Genomic DNA, 18,667 nt, shown 5'->3' with positions numbered 1-18,667 from the left:
AGGAGCAAATCCTCCCGAAGGGCGCCAACATCTTCAACAAGCTGAGAGCAGCTCATGTTCAAGGCTTTAGTGGCCTTACTGGCCTGAGACAGCTCCCACCTTTTACTCAATGCCGCCATCCTATCCTCAATTATGAATAACCGCATTAATTAACCGCAATTAAATGAAAATTGATAAATTATAAGCACAGTTGGTGGCTCTTGAGACCGAACGCATTTTGTGACGACACAAAACTAAACTTTGGTCAGCCTCAAGTGGCAGGTGGCCATGGATGTATTATATTAAAGCAGAAGTAAGCGATATTTTTGTGTTACTATAAGTCTTAAATAGTTGTATCTTCCAACAGCAATCACTTCTATAGAGTGTTTGGTCTGAAACACGGGTCTGTCAGTCACTCTGCTCTGCTCTGAGCCCAGGAGAAAACTTTCCTTGTATCCTACAACCTTTATCCAATGAGGAGAGAGAACGGCATAAAGGGGCAGTCCTCTCTGTGTGCGCAGCCAAGGGATGCGCGTGAATGTGGTGACGTAGGGACGAGGGCGGGGACTGCTAACTCCATCGACTGACAAGAAGTTAGCCAAAACCACCGGATCACTTACTTCTGCTTTAACAGGTGGCCGGTGGAGAAACTAGTCTTCGCACTTCCTGTCGACTGATTGCCCCGGAAGCACGTGCTCGGGCTTCCCTTCTGCAGACACACCTTTCCAACAATTACAGTACAGGCCAAAAGAGGAGGAGGAGGAAGAAGGAGAGGAAAAAGAAAAGCAGAAAGAGAAGACAAAGAAGAAAATACGTGTTTTATTTCACACTTTTTTGTTAATTCCACATGTGTTCATTCATAGTTTTGGTGCCTTCAGTGAGAATAAAGGAAACACATTGAATGAGAAGGTGTGTCCAAACTTTTGGCCTGTAGGCTACTGTAGGTCAGAGCTTCCTTCTGAAATTTGAATTAAGTTTAAGAGGTAGGCACAAAAAAGAAATGCATTTCATTTTAGTATTTACACAAGAAAGCTCTCAAAGACAGGACATTCGGATTTAGTAACGTAGAACCCACTTAATGTAATGTTTGGTGTTACATGCAAATATGAAACCCATAAGTGGTTGTTGCCCTCATTGGCCTGTAATCCACATCCACATTTGCAGATTGTTTCTTTGCTTGTTATGGCATTATAGGTTTATTTTATTTGCATTAAATAAATGTCTATAATGAGCTGTCCATGTTGAGATAATGATCATGACACATGTAGTGATGGTCTTGAATCAGGGTACAGGATCAACTTTTAAATGTGCCATACATCAATCAAACAGCATTTTCTTCATTATATACATTTTCCCCACTGTAACAACCTGTAGGCCTATATCTTTAAAAATGACATCAGCCTTGCACTTGACAGTAGTGTTTTAGAAGGACAAATTTTGATATTTGGTGTGGTCAGTATTCTTAAATTATTAGTGCACTGTCTATGCAGTGTTTATTTCACCTGCTTCATATTAAAATATTAAATTAAGTAAAGTTACAAACTCAGACACAATGGGGAACAAATACATAAAGACCCTCAAAGATCACTTACATTTCGAAGTGATTTTCTTAATCTTTCTGGTTAGACTCTGTTTGTGGTACAACAGTGACACCACCTGGCAAAGGCCTGCATCACATAAAGAGCACAGTAGTTGTTTGGGCAATAAAGAATACAAAAGCCAGCGCAGTGCATGACAATAAGGCTTTATTTGAGGATGTGAGGAAGATATGGCAGGTGAGTTTTTAATCTCAGAGGTGAGCAGTTACACAGGTCTACGGATTACGGCTTTGGCTGAATACATACTCAGAAGTATCAGCACAAATGAGAATAAACAATTCATCTCGCAAATGTTTTCATCCGCAACGAGTCTACGAGGTGATCTTAAGTGTATAGGTCTACATCAGAGTACCATTTAACATGCAGAGGTACTTTTATACATTTGTGTATCCATCTAATTTGAGTTGGTTTACCTATCTACTCTATGGTGTGTTGTTCTGTGGTTCGATTACAGCTTCTCTGAATCTACAATTGTAACCTCAAGAACAAGTTCTACGAAAGACCATGCAAGCAGATGTAAAACTGGGTGACGGACGGTGACCTTTACTGGTTTGAAAGTAGGCTACATCCCAGCCAAGTGAAATGGCAAACCTTTAATTTACTGCTCACTGATACTTTCAGGGCCAAGTACCTCTGAAGACAAACAAAACAATTAAGTTCAACTTAAATCAAAAACAGAGCTGTAGGACACATGCAGCCTGTATGGACTGAAATACTGCTACTGGCCATTTTACTGAACACCAGGTGGAAGATGTAGATGGTAACATGAAAAAAAAAAAAGAGTACAACACTGTCTTGATCAAAAGCTAGACAAACTATAAGAGAAAAGGCAATTGATGCCAAAGAGATGGCTGGTATCCGATAAATGCTACTGTTTCTTTGAGGCGTTGGATGCATGTCTGAATGCACTTTATGTCATCACAGCAAGAAATGGCACTTCATTTGTAGTTTTGATTTCACAGCTTTTCGTTTACAATGCTTGGGTGTATTTGCACATTCCATCTGAAAATGAAATGTGAAATAGGCTGATAAAGAAAACTGGCACAGAGTGGTGACAAGGCCACTATGTCTGAGCTACATTGTAATTAAGTGGCTATCCAGAATGGAAAACAAGAATCCAAAAATAAAGCAGTCTCTTCACAGTATCAGTATAAGATGTAAAACCTGAAAGTTGACTAATAATAAATAACTAATTAAGAAATGCATTTCCCTCTCCGTCTGAAAAAAATATACCACAACAAACAGAAAGTTTAAGAGATCAAAACTAAAATGGAGGTAAAGTAAACCAATTAAAAACAAAGGCACCCTGGGTATGGGGTGAGCAAATTAACCAACAACTGTAAACCATAAGTCTTTCAAAGGGAAACATCCTCACATTCCATCATCTTTCATTATCTATCATGCAACTGGAAAGAGTACAGCAGTTAAAAAAAATAATGAAGCCAGGTAGAACCAGGTATGGACGGGCCTCTGGCACAGGAGTTGTTCCCTGGACCTCAGGACGCTCTGACTCTGTACAAGTATGAATGAACTATATGACCACGCGTGAATGAACACATCAGGCACAGCCTGGACTCTTTTCACATTCATCATCATCATTTACTCTCACAGATCAAATATAAACTACATTTCTGCCAAAAAAGAAGACAGACACATTCAAACAAATCAGTCAACATCAGCACTAAAAATATATCCACTTAATCCCATTCTAGCATGGTCACATAGTGTGAAGATGTTGTGCAAGTGGACATGGACAATATATATATATTACATCATTATATACAATGAAATGGAAAGGGGCACACAGGCAACTTGAGAGGGATTTTTCCATGTAGATCAATGAGTGTTCCTGTCTTATTGTGGTGAACTGACGGTGAGATTTAGAGGACTCGGGATCTCTTGCTGGCCAGTGATCCATGCTGAAAGAGAAAAGCGGCATGAAAGATCTTAATCAAAGTACTATGAGCAAATTATTAATGTAACCAAATGGGCTGTCAGAACCTCAGAATACCATGAACAAAATAAAAACAGATTTTAAGTATAAAGATAGCAACATAATGATTATGAATTTAGCCTTATTAAAGTCCCATTTTTCCTGTATTTTAAGTTGATAAGATATATTTGTGGTTTAAGAGCCAAAAACCATCTCACATGTAGTTTTACATCCCATGTAAGTTCTCTACTCTAATAACAAAAGGTCAGTGATCCACTTATTTTAAGTCACAGTATTGATATAGCAGCTAAATCTGCTTGAGAAAAAAAAAAAAAAAGTAGGGTTGGGCCTTTAAGATTATTCACAACAGTCCACATCATAATAACCAGGTGTGTGTGTAGGTGTGTGTGTTTCTTTCTTCGGCCTACCTGAGCCTGCTTGTAAAAGTGAGGGGCCAGCTCAACCAACCAGGACGACTCAACAGCAGTCACATCACGCATGTAGTATTTTGCCGTCTGCACCACTTCATTGAAGACAACCCTGGAGAGGTGACAGTGTAGGATACTTGTAAACCTCGCTCTTGGAAACATTTTTTTAAATAGAAGAACCTACATTTCTGCATCCTATGAATCTGAACTAATGAATATCATGTTTTGTTTAACACAGCAGTATGTGAACTGACTGACCACTTTGGAGGCTTCTCTCCGAACAGCACAGAGTTGGGGTGGATGTGAAGCTCACGATCATCTCGTAAAGTCCTGACAAAGAAAAAAAAAACAGTGTGATGTATTTTGAACAAGTTCAAGCAGAGAGACAGACAGAACACATCTATAGGGGGCCACCTTTTTCCGAACGTCAAAAACGTAGCCTGTTTTGCCGGTTTTGCTCTTCCGGTGAAATTTTATATTTATGTTTCCATAGGGGTGGGCGATATGACAATATTAGATCGTGAAGGATTAAAACATGTAGACGATCTGCCAAAGTGCAGAGATCGTAGGATCGTCTAGGGTATATTTGGTGCATTTTATCAGAGTATGTTTACTTGCACATGCAACTGCAACTATTTAAATGGGCTCTATACACAGCTCCACTACTTCCTGAATTGAAGGCAGTTCCTTTATTTCCTGTCTTACATTATTGGGCAAACTGATTAATCCAGGTGTGTCTGAGTAGTCACAATGGTCAGACACACCTGGATTCATCAGTTCGTCCAGTATTGTAAGACAGGAAATAAAGGAGCTGCCTTAAGTTCAGGAAGTAGTGGAGCTGTGCAGAGAGCCCATTAAAATCTGTTTAGAGAGGCTCTTTGACCTAAATTGTCTGTTTTTCAATTTTCGATTGAAGATCGTGACAAAATCGAGATCGTTATTTTATTTTTTTAAAATCGTGATATGATATTTTTGCCATATCGCCCACCCCTACGTTTCCATGGTTTCGGTAGTCGCGGTAAATGCATGGATTTTTTTTTTTTTTTTTTTCAATGAAAATCTGTAAAACGCATGGATCATCACACCAGCTTTTAACAGTGGATATCACACAAATTGACATCCGTGTTAAAAGCAAAGATATTCAATAAATGGAAAGATACTCCATGAGCGGCTGCTCCAATGATATGAAATGGTTTCACTTCCTGTCTCTCTAAATGGGCGTGGCCAACCATCAGTTTCACTTCCTGTCTCTCTAAATGGGCGTGGCCAACCGTCACCACCTCGTCTGTGATCATGTGTGTGGATTTATACAATTTGTAGGTAGATGGAAGTGAGATATTTATATTTTCTTATGATAACATTAAATATTTACACTACTAACAGTCATATTTAGCATGACCAAAATAATTTAAATCATTTTCACGGGAGTTCGCGGCCGTTTGTTTGACGTTGCCTAGGAGATCTGAGCCAAATCTGGCGAGAGTGTGTAGTAGAGACAGAGACAGGTCTGGAACAAAGTGGATTTTCTCCTGATGTGTCCGTCTGAAAGTTGCCATTTTCGTGTCAAACTGTTCAGAAGAGATGTGGCTTGTGAAAAATGAGTCCAAAATTTACTTCAGTGACCGTGGGGAGAAAGACCCGACCATAATCTGTGTTCACGTTCAATTTTCCCATTGGAGTCGATACACTCCAAGCTGCTTCTGGTCTCCCTAAAGGGGCGTGGCTGCGCAGAAGCCTAGTGACATCATACAGGAAGCTGACTCGTCATGGAAGGTCTTGGCTTATAAACCGTCTTTGTTAAAAGCCAGCGTTAATACATCCATGCGTTTACCGCAACTATGACAACGACTGAAAACCATGGAAACGTAACCGTACAATTCCACCAAACCGGCAAAACCGGCTTTCGGTTTTGCCCATAGATGACGTTGGGAAACTTGTGGATAGGGGAGCAATAACTGGCCAAGAGCTCTCTCACCTGTAGGAACCAGAGTGGTGAATGCGCGCAGCATTAGCAAAAAACCCAGACACAATGCACTTCAGGATAACATCAGGATCACCTGTGCAAAACATGACCATCATGAGATATAAAGGCAAAAACAAACAAAAAAGGTCACCTCAAAATGACCTCACATATGGCATAAGATAACCATGACACACACACACACACACACACCTTCACTGGAAGTCCGTGGCACCTTAAACTTGTTCATGAGGCGCCGCAGCTGCTCCCGTACAGTCACAGCCCGCAGTAGACCCTTGTAATTGAGAAAATGTTCCTGACACCACTGTGAGCTCTTCTGGTGCTGCGGGTGAGAGAGGACAAAGTCGCACAACCTCGGTTAGAGTTTGCTCCGCTTGCGCCAGCGCTCAAGTGTTTCTCTGCCACTCACTGAGCTGTATATGTACAGTATGTGCAAAAGCTATACCTTAATGAAGGCTTCGTACACATTCAGCATGGTGAGGTGGTCTCCTTCTGCTACTGCAAATTTCCTGTGCTCTCGGGCCTGCAGGATGAGATAGCATGAATGGGATAATTGTTAATGCTGACAAAGCATTCCTGCCAAACAGACAACATGCTCCTTTTTTTTTTTTGAAAGCCAGTTTTTTTTCCACTTACGGCAGCTTTCTTCTGATTGGGCGGCACAACAAATATATTCTGAATCTGCATCATTGCTGCTATGGTAACAATCTCTTTGGAGCAGCCAAAGTTCCCCGACTCTAGGAGCATCTTGGCAAACATGGGGCTGAGAGGAAACTCGGCCATCCGCACACCCGTGGGATCAGTCAAACGGCCGTAATGATCCAAACCTGCCAACAGACATGCAAATGGTTCAGATTCTGCATCTTGTGCAAGGACACCTTAGCTTGTGGATGCCTGACGGTACAGATTTTAGAACATCTGCATTGTTGTTGAGGGACATAATGCCTCGTTGCACTACCTCTGTGCTGTTTCTTACCTCCAAGAGCGTAGAGCAGTTCCAGAGCCTGAACCATAGTCTGAGCTGGAGGAGGCTGTTAAATTACAATCAATGGAAAAAGCTCAGTAAGTGCAATAATTACAATATTTACTCTAAAAGACATAATGAAGTGAGAATCTTTAAGAGAAGTGCTGCATTAATTTTTATTGTTTCTATGCATTTTATTTCCAACAGGCAAGGGCCATTCTCGCTAATTAAAATGTAAAGTACCATTCCTTTCACAGTGGGTGAACACAATACAGCCACTGTGCGAAGCAGGCTACTCACAGAAAGGAAGCTGAACCGCAGCACGTTGTCGATGCCTAATGCTTTGAGCTGCAGGATGACAGGGGCCAAATTGGTGCGCTGCATCTCTGGCACAGTAGAGGCAGGCAGTTTCTCAAAGTCCTCCTCTGAGGGAAAGGAACAGAGGCAATAACAAACAAAAGCAATGTGAAAGACAAAGAGCGACAGAAAACAAGCAGAGAAAGTGGAGGGGGGGGAGGATAAAAGACGACAACAATTTGCCAGAAATGTTAGCAATGCACATTTCCCCAAACACACGATGTTCTGCACGTATCATCTTTCTTCTCTTCCTGCAAATTAAACACATACCTGTGTAAAGTCTAAAGCATTTTCCAGGTCGGTTTCTTCCGGCTCTCCCGGCCCTCTGACTGGCTGAAGCTTTGGAGATGGGGGTGACCACCAGTGATTCGATGGCAGTGCTGGGATTATAGGCTCGCAGCTTCACAAACGCACAGTCAATGACAAATACAACTCCATTTATAGTGATGGAGGTCTCAGCGATGTTAGTAGCCACCACAATCTGGAAGAGACAGCACAGGAATACACTAAGTCCAATATTCTGTTTTACTGGCCCCTGTTGCCTCCTTTATATACACTCAACTGAAGGAACAGCATGTTTATTTCCTTGATTACCTGCAATGGAAGCCATGTATGTAATCCATGACTTTATGTGACTGTTCTTGCCAATAAAACCTGGTGTACGGTATTCATATGGGTTCCCATTAACCGTTTTCACAAGAAATTATGGAACATATTCAAAATTGCTCTTCTCTATACATGCACAAAAAATAATGGTAGGTTTTACCTTGCGAACAGAAGAAGGTGCCCTCTCAAAGACCTTCATTTGGTCAGCATAAGGTAACCCAGAGTACATGGGCAAAATTCTCAGGTGTTTTTTCATGCCATATCGTGACAGAGACCTCGCTTGCTCCTGCAGAAGTGACACCACCTTCTCCACCTCTTCCTAGGAGGAAAAATACACGAGTAAAAGGATTGAAAAGACAAGAAAAAAGATCTATACCCTTCAGTCCAATGGAGGTTATTAGAGAAAAGTTGTGCAGTATGGCCACTGACCTGTCCAGTAAGAAAAGCCAAGACATCTCCATCATCCTCTGTCTCATGGATCTTCATCACTGTCTCCACTGTGGCCTTCACATAATCTGGGACAGGACTTAGATTGAAAAAAAAAAAGACAAAGACATTTTGGAATTAAAACGACATAAACAAATGACACACAATTTCCTTCAGACTGTGTGTGACAGTGTGTTGAGTACCTGACAGTGTAGAAGACATCCACGGGGAAGGTGCGTCCCTCCACTGTCAGAATACCACACGTGTCCTTGTTTGGATCCCCAGTCTCATTCAGGTTGAAGAAGTCGTGGAATTTCTTCAGAGGAAAGTGAGAGTACACTTGTAACGAGGGATTACTTCCTCTTTTTTTAGTCAAAATGGTATTTTGCAAATGTTCTGCAGCAATGCAATGACGTAATCCCTCTGCCCTCTGCCAGACATTTTAGAAGGTATGCAACTTAGTACTGCAGCACAACTAGATAATTTGCATGTGTAGATAAAAAAAGCTTCTTTTTTTTTTATACAGAAAGTACAGTAAAAGTCTGATGTAGCATTTCAGCTGACTTATTTAATGCTGAGCGCAGTCCTGGCCTGATTGTGTCTCTCTTTTATCAGTGCATCGCAGATGTCAGTACAATGTGATCTGACCTGACATCAACTCTCCCCGTCTCTGTCTTTGTTTCTCTGTTCTCGCTAATCAAGCATATCTGTTCATCTTAATGATGCAGTCACCTTGGCATCCAGAGTGGCAGAGGCCACAATCAGCCGCAGGTCTCGCCTCTTCTTCTGAATCTATTGAGGAAAATGTAAGAGTGTGAAAAGAGATTGAGAGTCTGAAAGAAAGAAAAATAAGTCACAACTTTCTAAGGATTATTTTCATGGCTGGTGATGTAATTAAAAGTTTAAGTGAAGGTCGAGCTGTCCCCTTCAATTTTAATCCACTGACAGCCAGTGTTGGGAACGTTACTTTTAAAAAGTAATTAGTTATAGTTACTAATTACTTCTCCCAAAAAGTAACTGAGTTAGTAACTCCACTACTTCACTATAATAGTAACTAGTTACCAGGGAAAGTAACTATTGCGTTACTTTTTCTTTCTTTTTTTTAAGTTTAAATATGTCGAAGAATTTGGATTTTTTTTTCTCTCATTTTTGAATTGTATTTTATTGTTTTCATATATTTCACTGATCGCAATTATGGAATGAGAGTGTGTGTTTTATTGAAAGCGAGGCTGGTGTGCCTATGAAAATAGGTTACAGTGGGTTTTTTAAGTGCTGTGGCTACAAGCAAATCTCATATTGTCTCTGTACAAAGACAACAAAGACCTTTTTAAATGTGAAAACAGCGGAGACCTATTCAAGATTTGCATTTAATAACAGGCGAAACATCGAAATTAATTTATTCATGGCCACATGGCCGTTAGTTTAACGGCGTTATTCCCATCACTGCTGACTTTACCTTTTTAAGCAGACCGATGGCTATGTCTGTATACAGGGTTCTCTCGTGTGCTTCATCCAGGATCAACACGCTAGGGACAACACAACCACAGCAGAGTTACCAAGAGTGAATGCAACTCAATAACTTGATAACAAAAACAAGTTAAAATGCTCAAACACAAAAAGACAATTTGACACATCACAGAGAGAAAAAGCACAATTACTGATGAGTCTCACTTTAGTTCAGCTGCTGCAGTTTCATGGTCATGGTATAGTGCATACTGGCTCACTGCCAAAGTAGGGATGTCACGATTACACATTTTCTTGGTACGATTATTGTCGGAGAAAAAAATCACGGTGTTACAATTATCACGATTATTATGCATTAATTAATTACACAACACTATGAATGTGTAAAATTAAATACAGTCAAAATATAATTACATCACTCATTGTTAACACAAAATATTTCAAGTATCTAATAATATAGGACCAATTATTAATCCCCAGGGGAAATGTTTGAAATATGCAGGTCATAAATTGTCATCTATACCAAATGTTTATGTTTATTTTAATCATTTTTTGTTTTATTTTGTGTTTTTTTTTAATACAAATGACACGCTAACATTTAAATTCCTACCGATTCAATGTTAGGTTAGTTAAATGGACCAGTATCTGAGCATTCACCTTTATTTTTGCGGACATCAGCCGATATGGTTCCAACATACAGTAATCTTATTTGGGAAGTGACGGTATTTAGGGACTGCCAAGTTTCAGAAAATGACAAGAGTGAGACCGTAGTGGCATGGTGCGTTTGCGAAAAAAATTTGGCTTTTTTTAACGTCGATTTGGCCTGTTTTAATATCGATACCGTAAGACTAAAAAAATGTCGATTTGGCCTGTTTTAACATGTGTTTTGGCTCCCAAGAGGGCACATAGGGAACACACTTTGGCTCCAAGAGGGCACTTTAGCACAGGTTTTGGCCCCCAAGAGGGCACTTAGCACGTGTTTTGGCTCCCAAGAGGGCACTTTAGCACACGTTTTGGCCCCCAAGAGGGCACTTAGCACGTGTTTTGGCTCCTAGAGGGCACTTAAGCACATGTTTTGGCCCCCAAGAGGGCACTTTAGCACATGTTTTGGCTTCCAAGAGGGCACTTTAACGCGCGTTTTGGCTCCCAGGGGGCACTTTAGCACGCGTTTTTCAACAATTGGGCCACGAGGGGGGGCGGTCACGCCACTGAAAACAAGTAATTGTGACATCCCTACTGCCAAACTATTACAGGTCAAATATCTGCCTATTTAATGGCTTTGCTTGCAATCATGTACCTGTATTTTTTCAACAGAGGATCTGCCATCATCTCCCGCACCAGCATACCATCTGTAAGGAACTGATGGAGACAGGGACAGTTAAGTGCTGTAAGGAAAACTATAAAATATTTAAAAAGCGCACACATCTGCCAGGGAATACCTTAATCCTTGTGGCATGTGGATCGGAGCAGTCGTCAAATCGGATGGTGTAGCCCACCTCGTGTCCCAGCAGGGCCCCCCGCTCCTCTGCAACGCGGTTTGCAACCTGCCAGAAAGATATTAAAAATACAGTATCTGAAGCAGGCGTTATGTCCTTGCGGTGAAATGGCATGAAAACAATGTAGGAGCTGAACAGTGACAGTGACAGGACATCAGCAGGGCTCTTACAGAGATAGCGGCCACACGCCGAGGCTGTGTCACTCCGATCACCTTCCCCTCCGCTGCCCAGCCGGCCTCCAGCAGGTACTGAAAAGAGAAGAGAGTCAGATGAAAAGAGAAGGAAGATCCAAAAAAAAAGAAGGAGTACAAAGCATGAGATAGAGATGTCGATGTTGCAGAACAGCATATTCTGCATAAATTAAAGCTTTAGCTGATGTGGTCCAAACCCAGCTTTAAAAAAAAAAAAACAAAACAGGCAACTAGGCATCAAGACAAGGGCATGTGAAATCACAATGGGAGTCCAGCTACATGAAGGTTATCAGTCCACTGCCGCAGTCAGTCTTTGCAGCGTGGCACTTACATCTAAAGGCATCTGTGACTTTAGATGACAGACATAACAATAACAATAACATAACACTGTAAAATTGTTCATTTAATGATGCCAAAATGTAGTTTAAATCATAATAACCTGAGGTAACTGTGTTGTCTTCCCACATCCCGTCTCACCGACTATGATGACAGTCTGGAAACTCTCCACCAAGTAGAGGATGTTGTTTCTGTGCTGGATTAGAAATGATTGATAAAACATCAGTCATTTTAATTAACATCTAGGCACATAGGCAACACTCGACCTCATTTTTAGTCGCATTATATAGTTGAAGCAAGGCGGTGTATGTGAAACCTTGAAGACGGGGAGTTTCTGTCGCTGTTTCTCTATGGAGAGGGCGGTGTGCGGGTTGAAGATGACGGGAGAGCCGGTGGTCTCGGTGTTCAGCTCCCTCTCCTCAGAGATCCCCGGAGCCTCGGCGCCTGGGGCAGAAGCAGAGCAGAGCAGATGGTGAAGGTGAAGAGAAGTTGGTTTATTTAAATGCAGTTGCAAGCTGATGATGATATAAGAGCTGTGGCGGGCAGGCTTTATTTAGTGCAGCAAAGCAAACACATGCAATAATGAACCCGAACACATGAACGACGGAAGCGCATATATATATATATTTCATATAGTTGTGGTAGTTTTTGCCTCATAGGCTGCTTGCTTTATTCTGCCAGGTTAAATACTTCCACTCCGCAGAGCTCATGTAACGTGAAGTGAAGTGAAGTGAAGTGATCCGGCTGCAGATCTAACGCAGCTGCTGCCGGGGAGGCTGCGGTCAAACCGACACCGACCGATTCTTCCCGTTCGCAGCTCAACATTAATTCTCAGAAATCCGAACAAAACTCGCATCAAATGCCTCATTCATTCATATATTTCGGACTTACCCGGCTTCCAAAATTTCATCGTGGAGAGGGGAGCCGCCATCTTGCCCTCTACGTCACATGTTTTTTCCTTCCCTTTTTTTTTTTTGCGCCGTGCAGATTACGTCACTATGTGGTTTCCACAGAGATTGTTGGAGTGACGTCGGTCCAATTCAAAAAAAACTTTGGTTCTCCTGTAGTTGTTGTTTATTATGAGTCATTGCAGATAATTACAACCAATCAAATACAAACCAGTTTTCAAACATAAAATTAATGTTATTTATTGATGTAGGCCTAGCAGCCTCATTGTGTAAATCTAATCACAAACCTGTGAACTTGTTGTAAACAATAGGAAATTTAAGTGGTTTGTTGCTCCTTTACTCACATCCATATGTGCATAGTGAGTCAAGTTGTTTAAAGGGATAGTGGCATTTTTTAAAAGTGGGGTTGTATGATCTACAAATAGCCCCTAAGTACTTTAATTGCAGTAGAAGACTCTCTGCACTCCTCCCGTTAGCAAAGCCAGCCCATAATAGCCCTGCCCAGAGATTTACAGCATACAGTGTTGTGAATGGACCCAAAGAAACGGCCTATTTTCACGCCCTAAAAGAGGTTTTACATGAAAAAAAATACACAGTTCCATTGTTCACTATAATATAATTTTTTCCAGCCCTTCAAAGTGCAGGAAAAACACAGTTTTTATTTGGATCTAACCAACTCACGTATCCCTCCGCCCAGGGTTAGCGCCCGCCGATCAGCAGTTGGTTAGGTCCAAATAAAAACTGTGTTTTTCCTGCACTTTGAAGGGCTGGAAAAAATTATAACAACAAAATTATAACAACGAACAATGGAACTGTGTATTTTTTTTTCAGGTAAAACCTCTTTTAGGCCGTGAAAATAGGCCGTTTCTTTGGGTCCATTCACAACACTGTATGTTGTAAATCTCTGGGCAGGGCTATTATGGGCTGGCGTTGCTAACGGGAGGAGTGTAGAGAGTCTTCTACTGCAATTAAAGTACTTAGGGGCTATTTGTAGATCATACAACCCCACTTTTAAAAAAAATGCTACCATCCCTTTAATTACTTTTTGCCATTTTTGTGTAGGCCAAGTTAACTCCTGACATATGGACAGTTTAATTTCTTTATTTTCATTATATTATTGCATCTCTACTGTAGTTGAACCCCCTCGACTGGCTCCTGCAGTCATGGCCCGGCCCAGGCAACTTATTTGTCAAGTAGTAAACACTATGAGAACTTTGTGTGGTGCTTGTGCAAAAGCCAAGGATGGTGTTGTTCAGGTCTCACACATCAATGAAGTCATCATGGATAAAAAATCTCCCAAATCTCAGTCTAAGGAAGGATCACCATGATTGTATTAAGCATCTTGGGACAAAATCTTGACTAAAGAGATTCTGCTTCAATGTTACTGTATTAGCCTGAATTAAGAGAAAATATCCTGTTGTTGCCATGGTAGGTAAAGTTTAAAGAGCTCGGTTAGGACTGGGTCTAAAACGCACATGTTAATCACTTCACAGATGGCCCCTTAATATGTCATGTTAAAAGATGACATCATAGCTGAGCACAAGGCCTGGATAACGTATTATATATATTAGCAGTAGCATCATACACGTCTATTGGTTGGTTGGTTCCCTCATTTGTCATTTTAATTCATTCAATTTAAGATTAAGTGGAAAATACTTTAGTAATGAATATTGAGTCTGACATCTAATGAAAACATCATAATATTTTTTGCAAGCATACACATTTGCAACAAGCATACACATTCAGTTTGTATATTTGATAATGGTAAATGGAGGTTCAGACGCCCCTGGCCCCCTTCTTCAGTCTAGGAAATCCTAGAAAGTCACTTTTGTCCGAGCAAGCACTGGGTATAAGTTCGAGCTGCAACAATTAGTTGATTGACAAGTTGATCAAAAATAATTGCTAATTATTTAGGTGGTTAATTAAAAGTTATTCAGCCTCAATAAATTCATCTATTTTATAACACTGTAAACTTAACATTTTTTGTATTTTGGACTGTTTGACAGACTAAGACATCGCTTTGCACTCTGAGGACCTGAACTGAACATTTTACAATTTTTATGGCACTTACATAATTAATCAGTCAATGAATTTGAAAAAATTGTCAGCAGATTTATCAGTACCGAAAACCGTATGTATGTCGCAGCCGTAACACTGAGTGAAGAGCTGCAGTGCAGAACACTTTAGCAAAAGGGAAATCTGTATCTTCGTGATAGTCCACTGTGAAGGCAGATGCAAATCTTTTTTTAACAATGCCCAAATGACATGAGTGACAAAACTAACATACTTGAATTTCTATTACATTTCAATCACAAAAAAAAACATCTCTTTGAAAATGGAGGCCAAATAAAGCCCATGTTTAATGATTCCGAAAAGATTTGATCAGAAAATACAATCCTTTCAAACCAGCTGCATATCTAATATAACAGTATCAGTACAATAACTTTGAAAGAACTGTTTTTAAAAGTTCTCCACTATAAAATACTGAGAAATATGTTACATCGAACAAGATATAACATAAGTACAAATAAATCTGTGTAATACAAGGTGGATTTGACAAAAGGGACATTGTACAGAATTTACAGACAAGTTTAAATTAATTCCAAAACGACAGGTAAGACTTTGATCCAGAAGCTACATGTGAGAAAAGTTAATTTAAATTATTTCTACCCTCCTAACTAATGCCATTAATAAATGACATCTAGATGTACGAACGGTAAATCATGGCAGTGCACAGGCCAGGTTTTCGCTTAAATCTTTGAACATTTTGCTTCTCAACACAACATGCACGTTTCCCCCCCTCTTTGCATTTAAGGAAGTAATTTGGATGAGTAGAAATCTGAGATGGGATTAGTGCCCGATTGAAGTTACAGCGCACTGATACTACTAGCAGAAACAGGCATTGGGATTGGATATCAGCTGATATGCGTACCTTACAACCAGCATTTGTTTTGATGTTGTTAAAATTAACTCAAGTGAGATTTCAGCATTAAATTGGCCAGCAGACCCTTTAGAAGAAGTTACAATTGACAGATTTCATTCAAAAATGTTTTGTTTATATCAAGTGAGGAAAAAAAAAAAAACCATGAAGCTCTGTATCACCTACATTAACTTTTAATGAAAAATGATGACTCCTCCCTTGAAGCCACACACATACTGTAGCTGGTAACGTTAACAGTAACCTATAAGGTGCTTTACTGTCATTACATTTCAATTATCGTCACTCTTTTAGGCCCAGATTAATTACTCTTAAAGGCAAGCATGTAATTTGGAGTGAAATTTAGATGTGAACCCACATAACAGAATTCATGTTAGTGTAGCACATCTCATACGGTACATTTTGTCCCTAAATTAAAAAGGTTTTAAACACTTTACACTCATTGACTGATTGAATCACAGACGAGACTCATCTGTTTTCATCTGAAGTGTTCGTGTCACTCTTCTAAAGCAGAGAAAGCATCCTCTTCTGTTGTGTCAAGGTACTGCTCCAGCATAAATAGAAAATGCCACCAATCTCAGCTGAACTGCTATCTGTATCTTTACTGTTTAGTCTGAAGTGATGAGAATGAAATGGGAAAGGAAACATAACAAGTTGCAGTGGAGAGCGCCTTAAAAAGGAACTCTCAAATTAAGAGCGATGTACAGTATTCAAACATGTTCATCAAGGCGGTCTTGCAGTATCTTGTTATTGAAACTAGGATTCCCATGATGCACTGCACACTGAGAAGTCATACTGTATGTGGGAGTGATGACACCCCTCAAGTCATGGAGTTCCTGTGTCTTGACAATTTACTTCAACAGAAATATTTGTATTTAGTGTCCAATGGGTTCCTCTCAGTCAAAATGTAGAGCTGTGTAAAAGATTATCCACACCACCTGGTAAGGACAAAAGAAGAGACACATTAGAGATTAACGACCAAATCACAGGCTTCAAAAAGACATGAAAAGACATTAATCTACCATGTTATGGTGTGACGAGGAAGGTTCATGTATTTGCAATAAGCATCTTAACCCTCTATGGTCCCATGTTGCCCTCAGGCAGCAACAAACCACTTTCTGGCCTGTCACATCTCCACAATTCATCCCATTTAATGCTGTAATACTTTAAAAAAGAGAGGAGACCTTAGAGAACCAATAACAATGCTTTAATTTATCACATGACTTTCAAGAAGCCAGACTGAAACCCTTTTTAGGAAACAGGTTTGCCATTTTGCTCCACTAAAACGGTCTGAAAACATACAGGAACTTCCTGGCCCTTTTTCATCTGGAAAAAAAAATATTTACACTAATAGATTAGTAAAGTTTAATTTTTAATAGTTCCATGCAATTTATTTACTTATTAAATAATGGAAACTTGTTAAAATGCACCTGTTGCCCGAAAGCAACAACGTACCATTATAGAAAATTGCAATGTTGCCTTGAGGCGACAGTGAACCATTATGGAATCAATATTGCATTATGAGACTATGGTAGTGTGTGTTTAGGTGTAAATATAATGTTCAAAAACATATAATTCATCATAATTTTGTTTTTTATCCTTAATAAATTAGATTTTGGATGCAGTAAAGTAAACATCAGGCTATTATGATGATGATGAGGAAGATGAGAATGAGAATGTGGATGAGGATGAGGCCAGTGAAGGTGAAAGTCTACAGAGACTGGTGTTTCTAATACAGTAGATGATGAACCGTAATGGTACAATGTTGCCTACAGGCAAAAAATCCCAAAAACTTCCAAAAATAAATAATTTTTTTTTATTTCTTTAGATTATGTTTATTTAGTCTATTTTGAGACATAAAAACACTCCAAACATTTTTTTCCCCACTGGCATCATAATGCAGCGTACCATAGAGGGTTAAATGCACAGACACATATTGTTATGGCCGATGCATGACATGCAAAACATTTCATATTGCATTTATAGGCGGGGGGGGGGGGGGCATTGCAATGTGCGATTGCAATTTTAGTGTGAATCATCATTTTTGCTTTGAAATTTCACTTGGTATAAAATTGAGGAAGTGATTTTTGTTGGGTCTTGTACCAAGCAAACATGCCCCCCCCCCCCCCCCTTTACCTTTTGAGAATATACTTTGTTGACCACAGTGTCTCCATAGCAACACAACACTTATGGTGCCAACATTGCACAACAATGTTGTGACATATTTTATCTTTCGCAAGAAATTGCAGCTCCTGCACTTGCCCATACTGCAGTTTCAATTAGATTGAATTGAATAGGTTGTGCAGCCCTACAGTACATGTGGTAAAAATAAAAGTTGCAGAATGAATAATGAAAACATTACATAATCTGTTCTTAAATTAAAGTATTATAATAGTAAATAAAGTAAATATAATATATTAACTTGTGTGTGAACAGACAGTGTGCTGTCTATAAGTGTTTCAGTTCTTTTGTTTGTTTCTTTTGTCTGTTGTCTGTTTTTTTTTATTGGACCTGGAGTCTGTAAATAAAGATATATACTCGGTATATACATATAAATAAAGATATATATATCTATACTCAGCCAGCTAGCCTCAGACGGGGGGGGGGGGTTAAAGCTTTACTGGTATTGAAGTTGAGTTGCATGACACACATGGGGAGAAACTTCACAGATGTTCTCCTCTAATCTCAAACATGCAAACACAGCAAGATTTAAATTAGTGGTCTCACACTACGAGATAATGTAAAGATTAATGTGGCCGAGGCAGCGTAGCAGCACTGTGGTTAGCACTCTAACTCGCTCTGTTTATCTCCATGTGTGGACCCTGGGACCACCTTTCATGATCTGATGGGGAAGCAGATGTAAACAAAATGTAGACTGTGGTGCAAGAACTTGTTGTAATGTTTAGTAGTGAGGGAAAAAAAAAGCAGAAGGCCAAGATTAAATGGTTGGGTTGGGGAGATGCCATAAACACACAATCCCTTTTCTTCATTAATTAAGAAGTGGAGGTGAGATTTTAACATCTGTATTATAGTGTTATTATAGCTAATGCTAACCTCAAGAG

At 39.9% G+C, this 18,667-nt stretch overlaps 2 protein-coding genes and 1 long non-coding RNA gene across 3 annotated transcripts in view; 1 reads left to right on the top strand and 2 right to left on the bottom strand.

The window, feature by feature from the left end:
* The window catches only part of LOC146984789 (uncharacterized), a 364,327-nt gene that overhangs the window by 281,192 nt on the left and 64,468 nt on the right, over window positions 1-18,667 (top strand). The gene's annotated exons all lie outside the window — the stretch shown is intronic.
* Window positions 1,708-12,702, bottom strand: dhx35 (DEAH-box helicase 35). Its single transcript, XM_085782210.1, has 21 exons — window positions 12,651-12,702; window positions 12,076-12,203; window positions 11,863-11,955; window positions 11,403-11,480; window positions 11,176-11,280; window positions 11,034-11,095; window positions 9,729-9,798; window positions 9,005-9,064; window positions 8,476-8,588; window positions 8,276-8,372; window positions 8,007-8,165; window positions 7,511-7,721; window positions 7,184-7,308; window positions 6,896-6,950; window positions 6,556-6,746; window positions 6,365-6,442; window positions 6,112-6,241; window positions 5,914-5,995; window positions 4,197-4,268; window positions 3,939-4,050; window positions 1,708-3,496 (listed from the first exon to the last, which is right to left on the bottom strand). Exons 1-21 carry the CDS (start codon window positions 12,688-12,690, stop codon window positions 3,458-3,460), a joined length of 2,100 nt encoding a protein of 699 aa, XP_085638336.1. The 5' UTR covers window positions 12,691-12,702; the 3' UTR covers window positions 1,708-3,457.
* The window catches only part of rab5if (RAB5 interacting factor), an 8,214-nt gene continuing 4,540 nt past the window's right edge, over window positions 14,994-18,667 (bottom strand). Inside the window, exon 4 of the mRNA XM_085782209.1 lies at window positions 14,994-16,543. Coding sequence (XP_085638335.1) covers window positions 16,502-16,543 — 42 coding nt within the window. The 3' untranslated portion in view covers window positions 14,994-16,501. The remainder of the gene's footprint in view (window positions 16,544-18,667) is intronic.

The sequence above is a fragment of the Trachurus japonicus genome, chromosome 7 (assembly GCF_045865225.1).
Source record: "Trachurus japonicus isolate A0001 chromosome 7, Traja_1.0".
Lineage (NCBI taxonomy): Eukaryota > Metazoa > Chordata > Actinopteri > Carangiformes > Carangidae > Trachurus > Trachurus japonicus.
This window is presented reverse-complemented; position numbering and strand designations above follow the sequence as displayed.